General features: G+C 47.1%; 2 protein-coding genes across 3 annotated transcripts in view; one reads left to right on the top strand and one right to left on the bottom strand.

The window, feature by feature from the left end:
- The window catches only part of LOC120308797 (zinc finger protein 260-like), a 52,072-nt gene that overhangs the window by 7,551 nt on the left and 22,281 nt on the right, over positions 1–22,240 (top strand). The window lies entirely within an intron of this gene.
- Positions 12,162–21,671, bottom strand: LOC120308806 (zinc finger protein 525-like). 2 transcript variants are annotated; one of them, XM_039345312.1, is made up of 2 exons: positions 21,497–21,671; positions 12,162–14,259 (listed from the first exon to the last, which is right to left on the bottom strand). In XM_039345312.1, exon 2 carries the CDS (start codon positions 14,038–14,040, stop codon positions 12,895–12,897), a length of 1,146 nt encoding a protein of 381 aa, XP_039201246.1. In that variant the 5' UTR covers positions 14,041–14,259; positions 21,497–21,671; the 3' UTR covers positions 12,162–12,894. The 2 variants fall into 2 exon arrangements, with proteins under 2 accessions (XP_039201246.1, XP_039201247.1); XM_039345313.1 differs by having other exon boundaries at positions 12,162–14,256.

Genomic DNA, 22,240 nt, shown 5'->3' with positions numbered 1-22,240 from the left:
CCAAAAAAGGCAGCTGTAGATTGCTGGGACTTTGAAGTGTCCCTGAGTGGTTGGTTCCCACCCTGGGAGATGAAACACAGGCGAGAGGTCCACAGCAGAGAAGCTGCCTTTATTGACCCAAGGTCAAAGCCCTTTTCCAGCCTCCGCCCTGAGGGTTGGATACGGAGGTCATGGAATGGATGAAGGCTGCAGAAAACCAAGGCTTAATGCTCCCTAGGAGATCCCTTCTTTGATTGACAGCCACAGTGCAGTCCAGGAATGGATGAGGTTCCCTCTCAACTGATGCTGGGATGAGTAACTCGATGTACTGAGACAACAAGGGGCTCTTTGGCCAGAGCTGGTTTGGGGACCTTGGTGTCCTCCGAGCTTGGTGGTTTCCTTGCAGACATTTCATTACCCAACTAGGGAACATTATCAGTTCTAGGTGACGTTAGCAATTATGCTGTTTCCTAGTTGGGTAATGAAACATCTGCAAGGAAACCACCAAGCTCAGAGAGCAAAGACCCAGCAGTTCAGCCTTGAGCTACAAATAATCCATTCTGGAGCTGAGACCTCTTGGATCCTGGATCCTTGCCCAGCCTGTTTGGTGTGATCCCCACAGAGAGCAACGCAGGTGTCCAGTCCAGTCTCCCCCTTCAAGCGTCCTTCATAAAAGTTCCACAGTGGAGCAAGCAGAGTTCTTGTGTGATTGAAGAAACTCATCCTTCTTGACTTCTCTGTGTTTCTAGTAGAGTCAGCATTATATGTGTGAGAATATGGCTGTACACAACCGTATAATTGTGTTTTTTTTAATGACAATTTTTGTGGGAGTTCCTGGATGACGTTGGTCCTAGACCCTGGGACACAACTCTCCGTACCCAAGGTCCGAATTTCTGTCGCTGGCAGGCCCATTAGGGCCACGCTGGAGGGGTGGCCACCGAGAGGTGAACTCTTTTGAGGAAAGGGAGCTGGTGGTAGCCAGCTACCCAAACTCAAAGTTGCCTCTGGAACTGGTGAGAGAAAGGCGGAGAGCTTTTCTTTTTTTCTCACAGAACTTTCTCTTTTTTTACTTTCTCCCTAAGTAAACAATGTCCCCTGGTGGTTATTTTTGCCATTTTTTCTTTTTGTTTTCTTGCCACAGTATCTCTTTTTGCTACACTATCACTATCTCTGTTGATACAGCTGTGGTGTTTGGCTTAATGCCAAGACACTTGGCTGACTGCCCAGACATCTTTACTTCATTTGAAGATTACCGTACCAAGGTTAGGACTATGTGGTACCACTTTGGCTGTAAAGCTTACCAACTTGACAGTGAAGACCTTGTGCCTTGAACTACAGTCTACCACATTTTATGCAGACAGCAAGGTGATGTCAAGCTACATCTGCAAACAAAGCAGACGCTTCTATGTAAGCAACAGAGAGAAAAGGATTGAAACATCTTTAAGCCCTGAACAATGGCAACATGTGCCTACAAATAAGAACTTTGTTAACCAAGTGAAGTGGCCCACCCTTGCCACACAGTTAACAGAATTGATCTGGCTAGAAAGTCTTGAGTTCTTGGCCTGTCCAAACAGACAGATGCCACAGAAACCAAAACGTTATGCACTTCCAGCTTCAGATCAAAGTGCCAACCTTCTACCTCAGACACCCAGTAAACTTCAACCAATCCGCTTCAAAACCCTGTCTAAGCAAAAACACCTGAAATTAGGCTTACTTTTGATCGTCTTGATCACTTGTCTCAGCACCCCAAGAATTAGCCTTGTAGCATCCTGCAAGGACTTACTGACTTTCACGGACTCCATGTCGTTAAAGACACCCACACCCACACATGAAGTCCTCACTACCCTGACGACAACAGTAGCAGCCCTCTTCAATACTCCACCGGTGGTTCCAGACCCTTCGGTTCTTGAGTATCCTGAGTTTTCTGTTCAAGCTGTTGTTCCTGATTCTTCAATTCCAGCTGTTGTTCCTGATTCTGCAGTTCAGGCTGTTCCTGAGTTTCCAGATGTTCCTGATCCTGATTCTTCAGCCCCAGCTGTTCCTGAGTTTCCAGCTCCAACTGTTCCTGAGTTTCCAGATGTTCCTGATCCTGATTCTTCAGCCCCAGCTGTTCCTGTGTTTCCAGATCCAGCTGTTCATGTTTTTCCAGGTTCTTCAGTTCCTGAGTATCCTGTGAATACAGTTCCCTTCATTCCTGAGAAACTTTCAGTTCCAGTTTTTCTGTTCCAGATTTGGTTCCAGTTTCCTTTACAGAAAGAAGACCTTGTCTCTCTGGGAGACAAGACTGCATACCAGAACTATTGGCCCATGGGACTTATGTACCAGGTCTACCCACTTGATGAACTAGTTTGCCCAGCTGAGGTCCAGATTGTGAAACCACGTGAGTCAGGTCGTGACTCAAAGACTCTTGTACCAGGCTGATCATCAATTTGTTCCCGTTGCTGATGTAGACTGAACCAGAAGATCAAACTTCAAATTATGTATTGTCTTATGCATTGTTTGATGTAACACTTGCTTTTTTGCATAATTGTGCATGTTTTATACTTACCAATAGTTATGCATGTTTGATACCAAGTTTTTAGCTATTTAGTCACAAGTTAGTTAACAATGAGTATTGCATGCCTTGATGCTATGTTTTTGCTATTTCACTTAGTTAGTAGTGGAAATATAAATTTCCAAGCGGGGAGTATTCTGGAACGTATGTAACCCTAACTAGAGAGCAGGTATCAGTATGTGAGAATATCTGGCAGTTATTGGGTTAAATGCTAGGTATGTTGATGGGTCAGTGGGAGAAGTCTCAAAAGGTCATTGGGAGACTTCCTGGACACAAGCCAGGGTAGAATCTCTTTGTCTGAAAGAAGCATAGACCATCGAAGGTCACACAATGAGCTTGAATCATTATAAAGATGGTATGGAAGAGAGCATCATACTTTTACCTAAAGAAATGGTCTGAAGAAATGGACAAAGATGTATTTTCCAGGAATATCAACCACACCATAAATGCAAGTAATCTTTCTGATTAAAATATATTTTTGTTTATTATGAGATCGTTTCTTTTGAGTTATCTATCTGACTTGATTTAAAGAAGGCGTTTTATATCAGAGTCAGAATAATTACTAAGAGAGACTGCTCTCTATTCTGTTTTTGTTTTTGTGTCCTTGCTTGGTATTTGATTCCCTTTTTTGATTGATTATATTCTTTTTAAAATAAGGGAACCATAGAAGAAGGTTTATTTTTTTTATGTCTACTTTTGCATTATAAATTAAATATTCTTTTTTTTGTTGTTGTCTTTTTTGTTCTTTTTTATTAGTTACTCTTTTTGTGTCAGCCTTGTTGTATGGATATAAACATATTTTTATTTTTCTTCTTTTTCTACTTGCTTTTTTCTTTGCCTAGAGATCTGCTATCTTTTTTATATTTTTTCCTACTTTTTGATATTACTATTGCTGGATATTTTTATTTTTACTTTTATTTTTTTCCGTGGATTCTGGATTACATATATATTTTTGGTTTTTTTTATCTCCTCTCTTCTGAGCTTTTTGGTGGATTATAACTGGCCATTGGGCCCTATCCCTGGATTACAATTAATTGGGCCATCGGGCTTGATGTTGGATTATAAATGAATACAACAAATATAATACAAGATAAGTGTTTCAAATTTGGCGAAAGGGGCGAGGAAGGGATCCTCTACTCCCGCATCAACCTCAGTTAGTCCAGCGCTTCAAAAATTGATTACAACTTTTTTACAGCCTGACACGCAGAAGGATACGCAAGCCATTCTCCAGGCAATTATGGACTCTAAAATGGAAATGAAAAAGGATCTTGCTTAAGATGGATCAAAAAATGGAATCCTTTCAACAGGCAATGTCAGACACTCAACAATGAATGCAAAATATTGAAGACAAGTCAGTAGTAGTAGACCAGAAGTTAGAGGCTCTCCAAGATGAAAATCAGAGATTGGCGCAATCCAACGCAGAGCTGGAAGAAAGCATGGCAAGGATGGAGCTAGAACGCGCATCACATTTTCTAAGATTCCAAAATGTGATAGAAGAGAGTGATGAGAACTTATTACTATTGATGACTGAACTATTGGCGGATCTGCTTGGAATGGAAACGGATGAAATTAAAAGAGAAGTCGATCAAGTTTATAGAGTGAATTCATATTATGCAAGAAGAGATAGAGTGCCCAGGGAAGTTCATGTTAGATTCAGCAAAAGAGCACTTCGGGATGAGATCCTGAGATTAGTGAGGGACCAACCTCTGAAATATAAAGATAAAGATTTGGTAGTTCTCAAACAGATCCCAAGAAGAATTAGAGAAGCTCGAAGAGAATACCAATTCTTAACGAGGAAATTGATCAGTAAAGGAGTCAACGTCAGATGGTGGGTCCCAGAAGGACTATTAATTTTTTGGGACACAAAAAGATATAGATTGAACACCCCACAACAAGCAAGGATTTCTTTAATAATCATAGAGACTTCTTGGAGAGAGGTGAGGCGGAACCTAAGAAACCAGAGGAAACGACTGCAGGAACATAGAAACAAATGGAGAAAGATGCGCCTAAAAAGACTCAACCAGAGGAAGATGTGAGGCCTAAAGATCAGAGGCAGATAAGCTGGTGTGGGGTGTGATCGCTATGGCTTGGCAAATGGTGGCCGCAGCCCGTTTCCTTCCGAAAATGGGCTCCGCGGCCTTCTTGCAATTTTTTCTATCTGGGGGGATCGTGGATGCAGCGCGGGTTGTGCGCTGCGATTTCGCCGTTTTAGGGCTTGATTTAGCTGAAAAAACAGCCTTTGTTGCCTGAAAAGGCAACCAAAATGGCGTCTGCGGTTGCCCTGGGCTGCTGGAGCGAGCTCCGGTGATCTGGATTCAATTTTTGAATCCGAGTCTGGAGCTTGCTATTTTCCCCCCAAAACTGGGGAAAAAGACTGGGAAGCTGGGGAGAAAGGCACAGCAAGTAGTCTCTGCTGATGCCTTCTCCCCCCCCCAACCAGAGCCCTGGGAATGGGATGGGAAGCTGGAGGAATTCCCCCCCACACCCCACCTTTTAATTAATTTGAGATCACAAATGATCTCAGTGCCTGTGGGGAATTTGTTAAGGGAAAGTATCCAATTTAAAATAGCCAATAATTTAGGGAGAATCCACCAATGAATTGCTCTGACTAACCTGAAATATCTGAGAGCCAAGCCAAAACGAGTCTTCAAGAGCTGAGACCAAGTTAAGAATGGATGCTCCAGCAAGAGGGGGTGTGTCAAGTTTTGGCTACTTGGTCTCAAGAGCAGGCAGACAGAGAAAACCCATTGGTGGATTCTCCATCTCCTGTACTGGAGAAAATTGAGATCTCGACACAATTGAAATTATGGAGGAAATTGGAATTCTTTCAATAAATATAAATGGTCTTAACTCCCCATCAAAAAGGAGTAAAATATTTCATAGGCTACAAAAGTTAAAAATGGATATAATTTGTCTCCAGGAGACACACATTAAACTACAACATTCTAGAATACTTGAACAATTAAAACTTGGCAAACTTTATTTTTCCTTGGCATCACAAAAGAAAAGAGGAATAGCTCTCTATATAAAAGAAAAGATGAATCCAAAACAAATCTATGCTGATGAAGAGGGAAGAATACTGATAGTTGAGATTACATGGAATCAAAAACAAATATTGATGGTGTCGATATATGCTCCCAATGAGAAACAAGATCAATTCTTTCAGCAATTATATGATAAACTTGTGGACTTAAACTACCATAGGTTGTGCACACTTGGAGATTTTAATGCAATTGTTGATTCAGTACGGGACTATAAAAGTCACAAACAGGGGAAAAAAGGAAGTAATGTTTTACCTAAATCTTTTCTAAGAATGAAAGATGAACTCTGTATACAGGACATTTGGAGAGAGATGTACCCTGAAAAAGGACAATACACCTTTTATTCTAACAGACATAAATCGTGGTCAAGAATTGACATGATATGGACTTCTTTGGACTTAAAGGCCATGATACAAGAAATTGAAATAGAATCTAATATTTGGGCAGACCATAATTCAATGAAAATGACCTGGAAAAGACTTAAGAAAAGACCAAGATGGTCCTTGAATAAATCAATATTGAAAGAAAAGGAGTTTTTACAATTTGCAATAAAAGAAATGGAATTCTTTTTTAAAGTCAATAAAAAAGAAGAAACTTCTATTTAAACTATGTGGGACACGGCAAAAGCATATTTTAGAGGTTTGGCCATAACTTATCTTGCTAAAAAGAATAAGGAAAATAAATTTGCTCAACATAGATTGAAAGAACAACTTAGTTTGTTGGAAGCTGAATTACAATCAGACCCTCAAAAGAAAAGGTTGAAAATACAAATGGAACTATTAAAACATAAGTTAAACTTACTTGAGACAAATACAATGGTACAACAGATTAAAAGGTCCAAACAGAACCTTTTTGAACATGCCAATAAACCTGGGAGATGGCTTGCATATAGATTAAAAAAAGAAAGAGAAAAAAGATTAATAACTAAGCTACAGGATACGGACGGTGACCTACAATGTCACAATGACTTAATGAAAAAAATTACGAAGGAGTATTATGAGACACTGTATAAGGAGGAGACGGTTTCTAAGGATGTAATTCAGGCTTATTTAAAAGAAGCAAATCTCCCAAAGGTTCCTGAGAATATACGCCAGAGATTAAACGAGAATGTTTTAATGATGGTGACCTACAATGTCACAATGATTTAATGAAAAAAATTTATGTTTCAACAACTCCAAGAAATGGACTTTGGTGAAAATTTTAACAAAGCAATTCAAGCAATTTATAAGAAACAAACAGCAAGAATACTTTTAAATGGAGATTACACAGATGGATTTGAGATTTAAAAAGGCACTAGACAGGGATGCCCGTTGTCCCCTCTGTTGTTTATTCTTACATTAGAGGTTCTGGCAAGAAATATTAGACAAGATACAGAAATTAAAGGTCTGGAGATTAAAGACCAGAAATATAAACTACAGGCTTTTGCGGATGACTTGGTCTTCATTCTAGAGGAGCCATTGCAAACAGCTGATAAACTCCTGCAGAAAACTGAGAAATTTGGAGAAGTTGCTGCTCTGAAAATAAACAGGGAAAAGACTAAAGTAATAACAAAAAACTTAACAGATAAACAGAAAACCCAACTCGCTAACATGACAAATCTTCAAATAGTTAAAAAAGTTAAATATTTGGGTATTTATTTAACGGCGAAATAAACTACACTAAAAGAAGATAATTATGAGATTAATGAAACAAATAAAAATAGACTTGGAAAGATGGGAAAATCTTCAACTAATCTGTAATGAGCCGAGGTGGCGCAGCAGTTAGAGTGCAGTACTGCAGGCCACTTTAGCTGACTGTGTTCAGCAGGTCAGCGGTTCAAATCTCACCGGCTCAAGGTTGACTCAGCCTTCCATCCTTCCCGGGTAGGTAAAATTGTTGGGGGCAATGTAAATATATATATACATTGCTTACTGGTGTACACCGCTTAGAGCAGTGTTTCTCAATGTTTGTGTGACGGCGATCCCCGTCACACGGATGCGCCGCGCATGCGTCCCGCGCATGCGCACCGCCGCCCCATGCACGCCCTATGCGTGGCGTGCATGCGCAGCAATGGCCCCCCACGTGCGGCGCACATGCACAGCGCCGGCCCCCCATGTGCGGCGCGCATGCGCGGCGGCGCTCCCCCCATGCACAGCGCCCCCTGAGGGGGGGAATGGCGGATCGCGTTGTTTGGCGACCCCCGTAAAATGGTCGTTCGACCGCAAATGGGGTCGCGACCCATAGGTTGAGAACCGCTGGCTTAGAGATTGCTTGCACTTAAAGCAGTATATAAGTCTCATAAATAAATAAATAAAACTATCACTTTTAGGAAGAATAGCGACGGTTAAGATGAACATTTTACCAAAGCTAATTTTCTTATTTCAAACAGTGCCTATTAAACTTACTAAGAATTTTTTGATGATTTAAATGCAATGATTCTAAGATTTATATGGCAAAAAAAGAAAGCGAGAACCAAATGTAAATTGTTACAAGAATCTAAGGATGACAGGAATATCCTATTTTTCTCTTGAATGTGTATTTATCTCCCAGCCAGCTCAGAGCCCAAGGATCTCCTGGTGGTCTCCCCTCCAGCACTGCCGAGCTTTCCTAGAGTGGCCAAGTTGCTTGCCTGTTTTTAGAAAGGAAAGAAAAAAGGCCACCAGGCCTTGAAGCTGGATCTCAGCTCCTCAAACGGAGGCTAAATCAGGAAACAAAACCCAGAAGAATTCTAGAACTCCCTTTTATTGACGGAGGCTAGAGGAACATAAACCTAAGATCACAATATTCAGATATTTCCCGTGACCTTCTACGGAAACGAAAATTGGACTTTGAAGAAGCAGGACAGGAAGAGGGTGGACAGGTCTTGAACTTTGGTGTTGTGGAAAATTCCTGAGGTGATCCTGGACAGCCAAGAAAACAGACAAATGGATCACACAAAAAACCAACCAGAATTCTTACTCCAGGAATAAATAGACCAGGCTTAAACTGTCATCAATCAGAGATAGTCTGTAGCAATGTTTGCTTTAAGAAGGCGGCTCTGATGTTGAGAAAGATGGGGGGAATGAGAAGAGGGCAACCAGGGGGGTATCCAGGTAAAGTGGCGATACAGGATCCATCGGGGGACCTGAAGGATCCGGTTGGGGATAGAGATCATTCTGGAGAAGGTTCATCATGCAGTTGCTAAGAGTCGACACAGACTTGATGGCACAGAATAACCAAAACCTCTGGCCCGTTTCGTCATACAGGTGGTCCTCATCTTACGACCACAATAGAGCCCAAAATTTCTGTTGCCAGGCGAGACAGTGAGTTTTGCCCCATTTTTAGGACCTTTATTGCCAAAGTTGTTAAGTGAATCACTGCACTTGTTAAGATAGCGACATGGTTGTTAAATGGATCTGGCTTCCCCTTGACTTTGCTTGTCAGAAAGTCGCAAAAAGTGACCACACAACCCTAGGACACTCCCACCATCATAAAGAGGAGTCAGCTGCCAATCGTGTGAATGGGGATGCTGCAATAGTCATATGTTGCTTTCTTCAGTGCTGTTGTAACTTTGAACAGACACTAAAGGAACTGTTGTAAGTCGAGGACTAGCTGCACACTCTTTAACTTGTTTTTTGTCCATTTCAGTTTTTAGAAAAAGTTGATATCTTTTACCCATTTCATAGTCATCATTTGCAAATAGAGGAGTTCAGTTTCAAATTCTGTCTCCCAATAGGTTGTGTTTAATTCCAAGTGTCCTTTTGTCCACTTTCAATCTTTTTCTCGACTCTACAGAGAAAAACTGTGAGAAGCTAAATCCCTCTGCTGATCTCCTGACTTCCCCTTGTATTCTCCCACGTTCCTTTTTTCTAACAACTTCCATACGTGACCGTTCCCCTTTGCCTGCTCTCTTCCTTTCCCATACATGGCCTTCCTCTGCCAGGGCTTTCTCGGGCACCCACTGGGCTTACATCCCTTCCGTATTCTCAATGCATCACTTCCATCACGAGGATTGTTGAGGTTGTACCACATCAAAACCAGGCCACCCAAACGTCAGCTCCTGCTCTTGTTATTTTATAATTCTCTTATTTCTCAGTAAAGCTCATTCTTTTTGTCCAAACTGAAGAGGCTGCAAAGGAGAATTTCCCAATCAGGCTATCCCCTTTTCTTTGCATCCTGAAGAGTTTTAAATTAAACTCTTGGTTTTTCTCTCGGCATATAAACCTAGATTGCTTAAGGCAGTGATGGCGAATCTTTTAGAGACCAAGTGCCCAAACTGCAACCCAAAACCCACTTATATATCATTGGGTGCCGGGTGGGCGTGGCCAATTGGATGGGCGTGGCTGCAGTGGTAACAGCAGACTGGGTGGAACTGAAAAGTTCAACCAATCAGCTCCACCTTTGCGAGATCTTTTTTTTTCTCACGAGAAGTTGAAATTGATTGATTTAACTTTTTTTTTTTTCACACGATGGTCGAGGCCTAAAGCAAAAAGGTTTTGTACAACCAGCTCAAGGCCTAGGACTGGGGTGACGGCGCATGCGCCCACAGAGAGGGTTCTGCATGCCACCTGTGGCACGCATCCATAGGTTCGCCATCACGGACGTAGGGTTAGGGTTAGGTCACCATGAACTCAGAGAGCAAAATGGACATTGCCAACAAATTCGGAGTACTTGGGTATGGTTAGGAGGGCACAGACATTTCTAGGCTGCCCCATCTATGTTTCCTGGTAAAATACATGGGAAAATTGCATTGGAGAAAAATTCTACTCAGGGGTAGGGTTATGTCACCATGAACTCAGAGAGCAAAAGGGACATTGCCAACAAATTCGGAGTGCTTGGGTATAGTTAGCAGGGCACTGAGTTTTCTAGCCTGACCTATCTATCTTTCGTGCTAAAATACATGGGAAAATCCCATTGGAGGAAAATTCCATTTAGGGCCGTGATGGCAAACATTTTAGAGACCGAGTGCCCAGATTGCAACCCAAAACCCACTTATGTATCGTCGGGTGCTGGGTGGGTGTGGCCAATTGGGTGGACGTGACCCATTGGATGGGCGTGGCTGCGGTGGTAACGGCACTGGGTGGGACTAAAAAGTTGAATCAATCAATTCCAAATTTGCGAGATCTTTTTTTTCCTGCAAAAAGTTGAAATTGATTGAACTTTTTTTTTTTTTGCATACGGTGATGGAGCCCTAAAGTGAAAAGGTTTTTTAATAAAACCCACCTGAAGGCCTAGGGCTGGGGCGGTGGCACCCGTGCCATAGGTTTGACACCCCTGGCTTAAGGGATGCACCTATTATTTAGAGAGATGTTGCTTAAAACAGAAACATCATGAAAGTAGGTAATACATTCATTTTTAATCACAGAAATTCTCCCCAACTACAGTTGTAATTTCCCCATCTTAACACATCGTTCTTGATTTCATCCCATGCCTTAACATAATTATTTTGATATACAATTTGTATTTTAAAATAATGCTCAGGTTTCTCACTCTTTCTTCAAAACACTTTTTTCCAATCCAATCTATTTGCTCTCCCATTTTCATGTTTACTTTGCCATCTTTGTCTTTCAACTATTAATTTTAAAACCAGCTAATGACCAAAACAAAAATATTAATTTTTCCATTAATATTTTTGTTCCTTATAAAAAAGTTTTCCAAAATTACTACAAAATTATCAGCAAATGCTCTTCTTTTCCCCAGGCTTCTGTCTGCTGTACTGTAGGATATTTATTCCATGTTTCTATTTATTTCCTGAATTTGTTAATCCTGCCCAACTCCAAAAAGACTCTCGGTCACTTAGCACAAACCCTTTCCCTCTTTGCAGTTTTTCTCTGAGAAGCTCCTGACTTTGAACTGGGCTCCTGACTTGCCTTAACCCCATCTTGCCAGACCCAGAGAGAGACCCTCCCTTTCATTGTCTCAGCTAAGAGGCCACACCTGGCCAGCCTTGGCCACTCCAGGAAAGCTCAGCAGTGCTGGATGGGAGACCACCAGGCGGTCCTTGGGCTCTGGGCTGGCTGGGAGGTAAATACACATTCAAGAGGAAAATGGGATATTCCTGTCATTTTAGGTGCAATGGAATCAAAAGGCAATTTCCATCACCTCATATTATCTGAGGCGTCTAAACTTAGTTTCCTTCTCTTTCGGGCCCCAAAATTGTAATATCCAAAATGAAAAATAAAAAATAATAAAATTTTGGTTACTGCTGAAGCATTTGGGGAAACTCTCCTTTGCAGACGCTTTGATGTACAAAAAGCACAAGAAACTGGGACAAGAAATTAACATGCTGGTTTCGTATGTCATCGTTCCGAAAGAAGCAGTTTTTCAAAGAACTTTGACCCTTTGTTTACCTTAAAGCAGTGGTTCTCAACCCATGGGTCGGGACCCCATGTGGGGTCGAACGACCATTTCACGGGGGTCGCCAAACACAGTCCATTTTTTTCCCCCTTTTCCTTAGCTGTGCTACTTCCTTTTATTCTATTGGCTTTTGAAAGCCAATAGAATAGACTCTCTTGAATAGAGTCTAATTCCATTGGCTTTCAAAAGCCAATAGGAATTGTCCAGGTTGTCTCTGCCCTGCTGAGCCCGCCAAAAGTCCCATTCTGCAAACGGTGCTGCACCAGTTGAGTAGTCCTTGACTTACGACCGGTTGAGTAGTCCTCAACGTAGGACGGGTTGGGGGTTGTGGCATTAAAAAGATTGAGAATCATTGCCTTAAAGAATCCTTTTATTGCTACATAGCATTGGCACGTACATAATGCAGCCAAAAACTGAATCCTCCGACCCCCAATCACCCATAATAAAGCATAACTTACTCCTTCATTTCACACTCATCAATCACGTTCTCCAATTAGTTTGAAGTGTGAACTTTCCCTCCCGTAACTCCTCTGGTTACAGCTGACCTTGGAAATACTGTACTGAAATATTGTTTTGGCTAACTATACCCCCGAGTACATACTTTCCCACCTGTTATTCTAACATTGTCTGACTTTAACTCTAGAAGTGATATGCAGGTTAAATAAAACGTGTTTGCTTTTTCATATATGGCAAGCAAGAACATCCGATGTTAGCAGTCTTGACATCGTCATTATAAAGCTTTCCCCACACCAAAAAACTGTAGGATTTCCCTTCTGGGACTGTGTGAAGTTCCTGGTGAATTATAAGATGTGACATTTCAAAAAATGTTTTCCACATTCCTCACAACTGAAGAGGTTTCTCTCTACTGTGGACTTTCTGATGCCTTTTTAGGTGAGATTTACTATGAAAGGTTTTCTCACACTCTGCACACTTGTAAGGCGACTCCCCTCTGTGACGTCTGGTGTGCTTGCGAAGTGATGATGTTTGGGTAAAACATTGCCCACACTATGGACATTTATATGGTTTTTCTCCAGTGTGGATTCTCTGATGTATCACAAGAGTATTTTTTCGAGAAAAACATTTATTGCACTCCGAGCATTTGTGGAGCTTCTCTCCTGTATGGATTCGGCTGTGGCTTCTGAGAGAATGTGAATGAGCAAATGCTCTCCCACAGTCTAAACATTTGTAATTTCTTTCCCCTGTGTGAGTTTTTACATGACTTCTAAGGTTTGATGTGGTAGAATAAAATTGTCCACATTCGATGCATTGATATGGTTTCTCCCATGTGTGGGTTTTATGATGTATCCAAAGAGTTCTCAGTTCAGCAAAACATTTTCCACATTCAAAGCATTGATATGGCTTCTCTCCTGTGTGGAGCCTCTGATGCCTTCCAAGGCCTTCTTTTTGGGCAAAGCATTTCCCACACTCCCCACATTTGTATGGTTTTTCCCCTGTGTGGATTCTCTCGTGACGCTGAAAATCTCTTTGTGTAACAAAACCTTTCCCACATTTCCCACATTCATAGGGTTTCTCCCCTTTGTGCCCCTTCTGGTGCCTCTGAAGTAGACAAGGAAACATAAATCGTCTCTCACATTCTGGGCATTCATAGGGTCTCTCTCCGGTGTGAATTCTCTGATGTTGCACTAGGTTTGATTTCCAGGTAAAACATTTCCCACATTCGAGGCATTTTTCGTTTTTCTCCCCCATGTGTACGGGTTTCTCTCCAGTGTGGATTTTCGCATGAGTCCGAAGAGTTGAACTCCGGGTGAAACATTTTCCACACTCCAAACATTTGTACGATTTTATTCCTGCATGAGCCTTCTCATGGGCCCAAAGATCTGACTTCCGAGAAAAGCTCCTCCCACATTCCAAACACTTGTAAGGTTTCTCCCCTGTGTGAATTCTCTCGTGCCTTCTGAGACTGCCTTTTTCACTGAAAAAATTCCCACATTCCAGACACTGATAGGGTTTCTCTCCAGTGTGGATTTTCTGATGTCTAAGAAGGGTTGACCTTTGACCAAAGCATAAGTCACATTCCTCACATTGATAAGGTTTTAGTCTGGGGGGGTGTTTCAGATTTTTAATGTGTTTTCCAGAGAAGGATTTCTCGCCCTCCAATCCTTGAATGGATCCACTTCCCACATGGAACATCCTGTGGGTCAAAAGGAGGGACCGGCGAGCAAAGGATTTCCCACACTCTAAGCATTCATGGGTTCTCTTGTGGTTTTCCGGAGTGCTGCTTCTGTCTCACAGGGGATCCAAGAGTTTCCCAGGCTCCATCCTTTCTGGCACTGGCTGCCTTGGGCTGATTTTCTGTTATCTGTTGATAGTTGACTTGCAGGTGAATCTTTGGTCAGAGTTGTTTTCCTGCTGGTGGAAAAAGAAAGAAGAGGAGAATAATGTTTCCTGTTGAGAATGGTAGAGAATCACAAAATCTTAGTCTTGGAAGGGACCATGAAGGTCCTCCAATTCACCCTCTGACCAGGGCAGAGGTCCGCAGTACATCCCAGACAAAACCTCCATGGATTCCGTCACCCCAGATTCCCTCGGAGGCAAACTCTCCTGCTGTTCACTGACTCTATCTTTTCCTCCTTGGTTCTCGCCCTATGACGAGGAGAAAAAGAAGCCCTGAAACTTTAGGTAGTCCTCAACTTATGACCAAAATCTGGACTGGAATCTCGGTGTGTCCAGGGAAGTAGGGGTTATGTGAGGGTCACACGGCCACTTCACTCACCAAGCACAATCCCACACTCCTGCTTACAGTCATTAAATCACCTTGAGGGTTCATAAGTGGAGGAAGGCAAGGGATGTGGGGGTGTCTGGGGGTGGGCTGGTCCTAGAGACCAGGCACAGGCCCTCCGCCATGCGTGTGGGGGGTGGGGGGGCTGAAGTGGGATGCACAGCTGCAGCCACCCATGGAACCCTGATTTGCCCCATCCAGGCCATGAAAAGCATCCCCGATTGAGAGCAATTCTGGGGCTGGCCCTTAAGTGGAGGCCTGGGATCTTCAGCCATTTTAGCCAGTGGCCACTAACTCCAGGCCTGGACTTTAGCCCAGTGTCACCGCGGCCACTGAGAAATGAAGCATTAATCCCCTACACCGGAGGCCTTTGCAGCCTTGCGCCTTTCTCCAAGCCATGTGCCCCAAAGTTAATGTGTCCCTGAAGTGAAAAGTAGCCTGTGCTGGGACTCAGATGGCTTCTCCTGCCCAATTCAGACAACACCACACTCGTCTGCTTAACGACATGTGAAATCGGCTCCCTTGGCTTAAGCCGCTGAAACAGATGTAATTCACTTTATCCCTTTATCTCTAGCCCATCTAGACTCCAGAGCAGACCTGTCAAACACAAGGCCCGGGAGCCAGATGCGGCCCGTGAAGTGGTCTCCTGTGGCCCGTGAAGCCATCCTAGAAACTGTGAGGGAATGGCCCCTGTTGCCTTGGCCCAGCCCGGCCGGAAGCCAATGTACAATTTTGTGGTGGCCAACTATGGTGAAACGCATTCAGTCTTAGCTCCACAAGGCCATTTCAGCAGGCAGCTGGGCGCTCTCCTCATAGCGCCGAGAGCTGAACCGGGCGGCCCAAATCCAAAAAGAAGCCCAACCCCCAGCCAGCCCAGTTTCAGCAGGTAGCAAAGTGCAAAGCTGGCAAGCTTAGCCCTGCCCGGCTCAACCTCTTGGCGCTGTGAGGAAAGCGCCCCACTACCTGCCAAAACCGGGCTGGCTGGGGGCTAGTTGGCATTGCGCTCACTCTCATGCTGCTCATGGCTTCCCCTCCCCCAGAGCCCACCAAGCCAGATATGTGAAGTAGGTGAGAGCCAGGTGCTGGCCACTTCCAGGCGATGGTGCATTTCCTATTTCCTCACAAAGGGTGACACTTGCCCAGCTGCATTTCTTGCCTGTTTTTCTCCCTCATCTCAAATATTTTCCCACCACTCTGTACTTAGGAAGGAAAGAAGGAAAGGAGGGGGGGGGTTGAGGGAAGTCCTGCCTTACTCCTGCCCTGCTGGCCTTTCACCATCCCCTTGCCCTCTCCTCCTGGCCTATCCTGGGGGTCTCCCATTCTATGGCTAAAGAAGCTAGGGATACAAAGCCGGGTCTCCTCCCATGGAGAGGGAATGGGCCTCCCTCTGACTTTGCCCTCGTACCCATCATGAGCAACCTGGCTAAGGAGAGCAAGCACAGCAGCAGCAGCCTTGAGGAGGAGGCAAGGGCAACTGGGTGCCCCCTGGGCTTGGTGGCGCGGGTGCTCGAGGGCCAGGCCGGGCGTTTGACCTCTGCTGCCCAGGGCTCCCGGCAGCGCACACCATCCAGCCCCCCCACACATGGCCTGAGAGGAACAGCAAGGCTCCTCCAGTGGACCATGCCTTGGCACTTGCCCTGGTCCCACCCCCTTCTGCCAGAGACCCTATCCCACTCCTGCCCAGGCCCCCACAGGCATCCTGGACGAGAAGGATGTAGAGCTAGCCACACCCACCCAGTAGGCCACACCCACTCCATCCACGTCCACCCAGTAGGCCACACCCCCCCTGGCCAGACCTTTGCCCCACCCCCCCCCGAGGGCAACCCCAATGCTGATGCGGCCCTCAATGAAATTGAGTTTAACATCTCTGCTCTAGAGCAGCGGTTCCCAACCTGTGCGTCGCAACCCTTTTGGGTGTCGAACGACCCTTTCACAGGGGTCGCCTAAGACCATCGGAAAACACATATTTCCGATGGTCTTAGGAAGCGAGACACCGCTCCGCATCCGTCTTCGCACGGCCTCCTCCGCCATTTGCAGAGAGGGAGACAGAGAGGCACTTTCGCTTCCCTTCTCTCTCTCTCTCAGGCGGACTTACCTCCTGCAGGGCTCCTGATTGGCCCTGCGCCCGGATGGACCACCCCCTGGAAGAAGCGCGGCCAGGGCCTCGTGGCCTTGGAGCCGCCCGGAGAAGCCCCAGGATCCCCGCTGGAAGCTCCGCTGAGCGGGCCAGCCCTCCCGCAAGCCGCGGCCCAAGGGAGACCAGCTCCTGCGATCCCCAGCCAGCCCGACCATTGGACCCGCTGGCCAGGAAGGCGCGCCGGAGTCCAGGCTGCCGGGAAGGAAGGAGATTCAGCAAAGGTAGGAGAGGAGAGCCGCCTCCTGGGGCCCAGCACTGGTGGCGGCTTCCTTGCCATCCTCTTCCTCCTCCCCTTCCTCCTCCTGCTGCTCCCAAGGCGGCTCGGGCGGGTGCCGGGGAAAAAGAGGGGTGCCTGGGAGGGAGCAGCTGGGCTGGCAGCGGGGCCAGCAGGCCGCGTGGCACCAGCCCCCACCACGGCTCCATCAGATCTCTCCCTTGTCATGGACAGATCATTTTCTATTGAGGCTGAACTTCAGAGCATCACTCCCCCGCCGCAGGGAGGTGGAGCCGACTAGGTGGTTCCGCCCCAGGTGCCTAATGGACCCAGGAAGAGCTTGGGGAAATACCTGACTCCCTTGTCCACAACTCGTCCGGGTCCCTGGTTGCGGCCCTGGATTGAACTGCGCCTTTGCGACCCCTCTGTGGTAGTGGTCCCCGGAGGGCGCCTTGGTTTACTGAGGAGCTCCGGGAGATGAAACGCCACAAGAGATGTCTAGAGCGCCGTTGGAGGGCCAGTAACTCTGAATCTGACCGATCACTATTAAGAGCCTATCTTAGGACTTACTTAGTGGCGATAAGGGCGGCAAAGCGTGTTCACTTTTCCGCACTTATTGCGTCCGCAGAATCTTGCCCGGCCACCCTGTTTAGGGTGACCCGCTCCCTTCTTAAAGTGGAGGAGGTGGAGGAACCCTTGCAGGGGAGGGCTGAGGAGTTCATTCAGTTTCTTTCAAACAAAATCACTCAGATTCAGAGAGACCTGGACTCCGACTGGGCAGTGCCAGCCGAGATGCCGGGGGCTGGTCTTAGTCATGTTATCTGGAGCGAGTTTGAGCCTGTGACCCCCTGAAGGACAAGGCCTTGAGGGCGATGAATGCCGCCACCTGTTTATTGGACCCGTACCCCTCCTGGCTGGTTTCTACCAGTAGGGAGGTGACACGAGCCTGGCTCCAGGTGATAATCAACGCCTCTTTGATGGAGGGGTCTTTCCTGCAACCTTTGAAGGAAGCAGTGGTGAGGCCCCTCCTCAAGATGCCTTCCCTGGACCCAGCTGTTTTGAAGAATTTTCGTCCTGTCTCCAACTTCCCCTTTGTGGGGAAGGTTGTAGAGAAGGTGGTGGCGTCCCAACCCTTGCAATCCTTGGATGAAACGAATTATCTGGACCCTTTTCAATCTGGCTTCAGGCCCGGTTACAGCACTGAGACTGCTTTGGTCGCACTGACTGATGACCTCTGGCGAGCCTGGGATAGGGGTCATTCCTCTATCTTGGTGCTTCTTGACCTCTCAGCGGCTTTCGATACCATCAACCATGGTATCCTTCGGCGTCGTCTCGGTGGGGGTGGGCGGCACCATATTGCGGTGGTTCTCCTCCTACCTCTCTGACAGGTCGCAGTCGGTGTTGGCGGGCGGACAGAGATTGACCCCTAGGCGCCTCGATTATGAAGTGCCTCAGGGCTCGGTCCTGTCCCCCCTCCTTTTTAACATCTACATGAAACCGCTGGGTGAGATCATTCAGCGACATGGGGTGAGGTATCATCAGTATGCGGATGATATCCAATTATATATCTCCACTCCGTGTCCTTTCACTGAAGCAGTCAACGTGATGTGCCGGTGCCTGGAAGATGTGAGGGTCTGGATGGGGTTGAACAGGCTTAGACTCAACCCTGACAAGACCGAGTGGGTCTTGCCCCCAAGGGTCATTCTGATGGTCCATCATTAGTCCTGGGGGGGGGGGAATTTACCTCCCTCAGTGCAAGCATGCAACTTGAGTGTCCTCCTGGACTCACAGCTAAATTTGGAACAACATCTATCGGCTGTGGCCAGGGGGACCTTTGCCCAGGTTCGCCTGGTGCACCAGTTGCGGCCTTATTTGGACCAGGAGGCTCTACTCACGGTTACTCATGACCTTATCACCTCAAGATTGGACTACTGTAATGCGCTCTACATGGGGCTACCCTTGAAGAGCGTTCGGAGGCTGCAGTTGGTTCAGAATGCAGCCGCGAGAGCGACTGTGGGTGCACCAAGGTACACCCACATGTCACCTATCCTCCGCGAGCTGCACTGGCTTCCTATGGGTCTCCGGACGCAATTCAAGGTGTTGGTTATCACCTTTAAAGCCCTTCATGGCTTAGGACCAGGTTACTTACAGGACCGCATACTGCCGCACAGTTCCCAGAGACCGGTGAGGTCCCACAGATTGGGCCTCCTTCAGGTCCCGTCGACCAGACAATGTCGGCTGGCTGGCCCTTGGGGAAGGGCCTTTTCTGTGGTGGCTCCGACGTGGTGGAATCAACTTCCCCCCGAGATATGAACTACTCCCACCTTGCCGGTCTTCAAGAAAGCTATTAAAACTCTCCTGTTCCGGTAGGCCTGGGGTTGATGTCCCCGGGGGGGGCCAGGATTCAATTGGGACATGCTGTGTGAATGTATTTATTTTTAATTGTTATATTTGTTGTTTTTAATTTTGTATGCCGCCCTGAGTCCCTAGGGATTGGGTGGCATATAAATTTTACTAATAAATAAATAAATAAATAAATGATGGGCGGAGGGCGAGGCTGGGCAGCGCAGAGTCCCGGCTGGGACGGCGGCAGCGATTTTCTCGCCCTTCTCCTTTCCTTCTTCCTCCTGCTGCCCCCAAGCGGCTCGGGCGGGCACCGGGAGGAAGAAGGGTGCCTGGGGGGGGAAGCAGCTGGGCTGGTGAAGGAGCTGGCAGGCCGTGCGGCACCAGCCCCCACTGCGGCTCCATCGATGGACAGAGGACGAGGCTGGGCAGTGCAGAGTACCGACGGGGGGGGGGTGGCCGGGCCGGGGAACCCCGACGATGCAGCAGTGGCCACCGCCACTGCTTCCTCCCATCCTGCTCCCTCTCCCCACCCGTTCAGCTGAGGATGCAGCGGAGGGCGGCTGCGAGCGGTGGGGACCCCCGACGATGCTGCCGTAAGAGAGAGAGGAAAGAGAGAGAAACAGAGGAAAAGAGAGAGGAAAGAAAGAGAAAGGGAGGAAACAGAGAGAGAGAGAGAGAGAGAGAGAGAGAGAGGGGAAAGAGAGGAAAGAGAGAAACAGGGAGAGGAAAGAGAAAAAGGGGAAAGAGAGAGGAAAGAGGAATAGAGAGAAGAGAGAGAGGAAAGAGAGAGAGAGAGAGGAAAGAGAAGGTGAGAGGAAAGAGAAAAAGAGGAAAAAGGGAAAGAGAGAGGAAAGAGAGATAGAGAGAAGAGAGAGAGAGGAAGGAGAAAAGAAAGAGAAAAAGAAAGGAAAGAGAGAAACAGAAAAAGAGAGGCAAGAGAGAATGAGGGAGAAAAGAGAGAAAGGAAAGAGAGAGAGGAAAGAGAAAGAGAGGAAAGAGAGAAAGAGGGAGAAAAGAGAGAGAGAAAGAGGAAAGAGAGAGAGGAAAGAGAAAGAGAGAAAGAGGGAGAGAAATGGCGCTTCTCCAACCAGGCTGGGCGGAACCCACAGAGCGGCCTTCCTGCCCCCTCCCCGGCCAGCTGGATGGGGGTCACCACAACATGAGGAACTGTATGAAAGGGTTGCGGCATTAGGAAGGTTGAGAACCTCTGCTCTAGAGCCTCCGGAGAGCCATTTCTGCACATTAACAGGCTGCAGTCCTTGTTTCTGCTTTCACAACAATTAAAGCTATTCAAGACCTCTGATTGCAACATTGCAGCTTTTTCTTTAGGCTAAAGCCGGCGCCAGTCTGCCCGAGGTTATTTATCAGGCAGCTTCGAGTGGAAGGAAAAAAAAAAACGGAGATGGTGTTACTTTTTCCCTTTTGTGGCTTGTGCAATTTACTTTGGCTTTTCTATCTCTTCAAAGACTTTTGTCATAAACGGGGGGGGGGCTTTTTCCGGAAGGGGGGTTGTGTTTTCGTCCTACAACCCTACACACAAAGGATTTTCTTTTTCGCCTTTTACACTGAACTCAAAGGAAGGGGGATTTTTGTGGGTTAAGAAAACAACGAACTCCATTCAGTTATTTTAACCCTTTTTCTTTCCCCCAAAGACTCCCTTCTCTATCGCAGTGTTTCCCAAACTTGACAATTTTAAGGCATGAGGACTTCAACTCCCAGAATTCCACAGCCAGCAATGCTGGCTGTGGAATTCTGGGAGTTGAAGTCCACATGCCTTAAAATTGTCACGTTTGGGAAACACTGGTCTATCGCAATGAGGTCAGTCCCTTTTAAAAGATCACATTACAAATCTCTCTAAATCTTTTAAAGCTCCGTTTGCTACATTTCTGGAGCTGCACGTGCGCGATATGCATACTCAGAAGACCTCGTGCTGTGACGGACCACAGAGAGACCTTCTGGAGTAACTTCTCCAAAACCTTTTTCCCCGGATCCACCCAGAGCCCCGCGGGGAACCCTGGCCGGGCGAGGAGGGGGCAGATCCAGCCCGGGGAGGAAGGGATCCCCCTTTGCCCCCCGGAGGGAAGGGAGGGATCCGCTCCCTGCAGGCGACGCCAGAGCCGAATCTCCCCAAGGAAAACCCGGCAAGCCGAAGAGGCGGATCCGCAGCTACCTTTCTCCTGGCGGGGGGGGGAAGCTCTCCTGGCGGGAGGGGCGCCCCAAAGGCCGGAGGGGGAGCAGCCAGACCTCCCAGAAGTAAGACTCAGAAGGCTCTGCCGAGGGATCCGGCGCGATCCTGCCAGGGCGAAGCGAGACAGCCGGAAGGAAGCGGAAATCCACCGAGTGGGAGGGTCGAGGCGGGGGGCGGGGCTTCTGCTCTCCTCTCGCCCACCGCTTTCCGCCCCGCCCCTTAGCGATCTCAGCTCCTCCCCCCTCCCTTCCCCTCTCCGCCTTCCCAGCCGGGCCTCCCGGTTACTCCGCTGGGCATCAGCCTCCGGGGTTCCTCTGCCCATGCGAAGAGTGCCCTGCTGTGCCCGGGCGGGGCTGCCTCCTGCTCCAGCATCTGGGTGGAAACTGAAGCTCCGCGATGGCTTTTGGGGGGGGAGGCAGGAGGGACAGGAAACCCCCCCCCCGTCCCTTCGAGGAGGGCTCCTCTCCGGCTGGGTCTTTGCGGAGCCCGACTGAGGACGGAGAGGGAGGGGCTGGCCCGGGTCCTCAGGAGTGCGCGGGCGGGAGGGCGGGAGAGACGGAGCCGGTGGCTCCTTGCAATGGCAAAGGGGTTACAGATCCTTTCCCCCCCCCCCCCGTGGTCGTGTGAGATGTAAAACCCCCAAATTTTGATACTCACAATACGAAGACAAGTCTGGTTAACAAAACAAAGTTTTATTGGAGAATAACATAAAAAGAATAAAGAGAA

Source organism: Crotalus tigris, unplaced genomic scaffold, assembly GCF_016545835.1.
Source record: "Crotalus tigris isolate CLP2741 ecotype Arizona unplaced genomic scaffold, ASM1654583v1 scf7180000017950.1190679, whole genome shotgun sequence".
NCBI lineage: Eukaryota > Metazoa > Chordata > Lepidosauria > Squamata > Viperidae > Crotalus > Crotalus tigris.
This window is presented reverse-complemented; position numbering and strand designations above follow the sequence as displayed.

Coding starts and splice junctions, on each gene's coding strand:
- LOC120308806 (XM_039345312.1), bottom strand. CDS start 14,040: ATGTTCCATGTGGGAAGTGGATCCATTCAAGGATTGGAGGGCGAGAAA.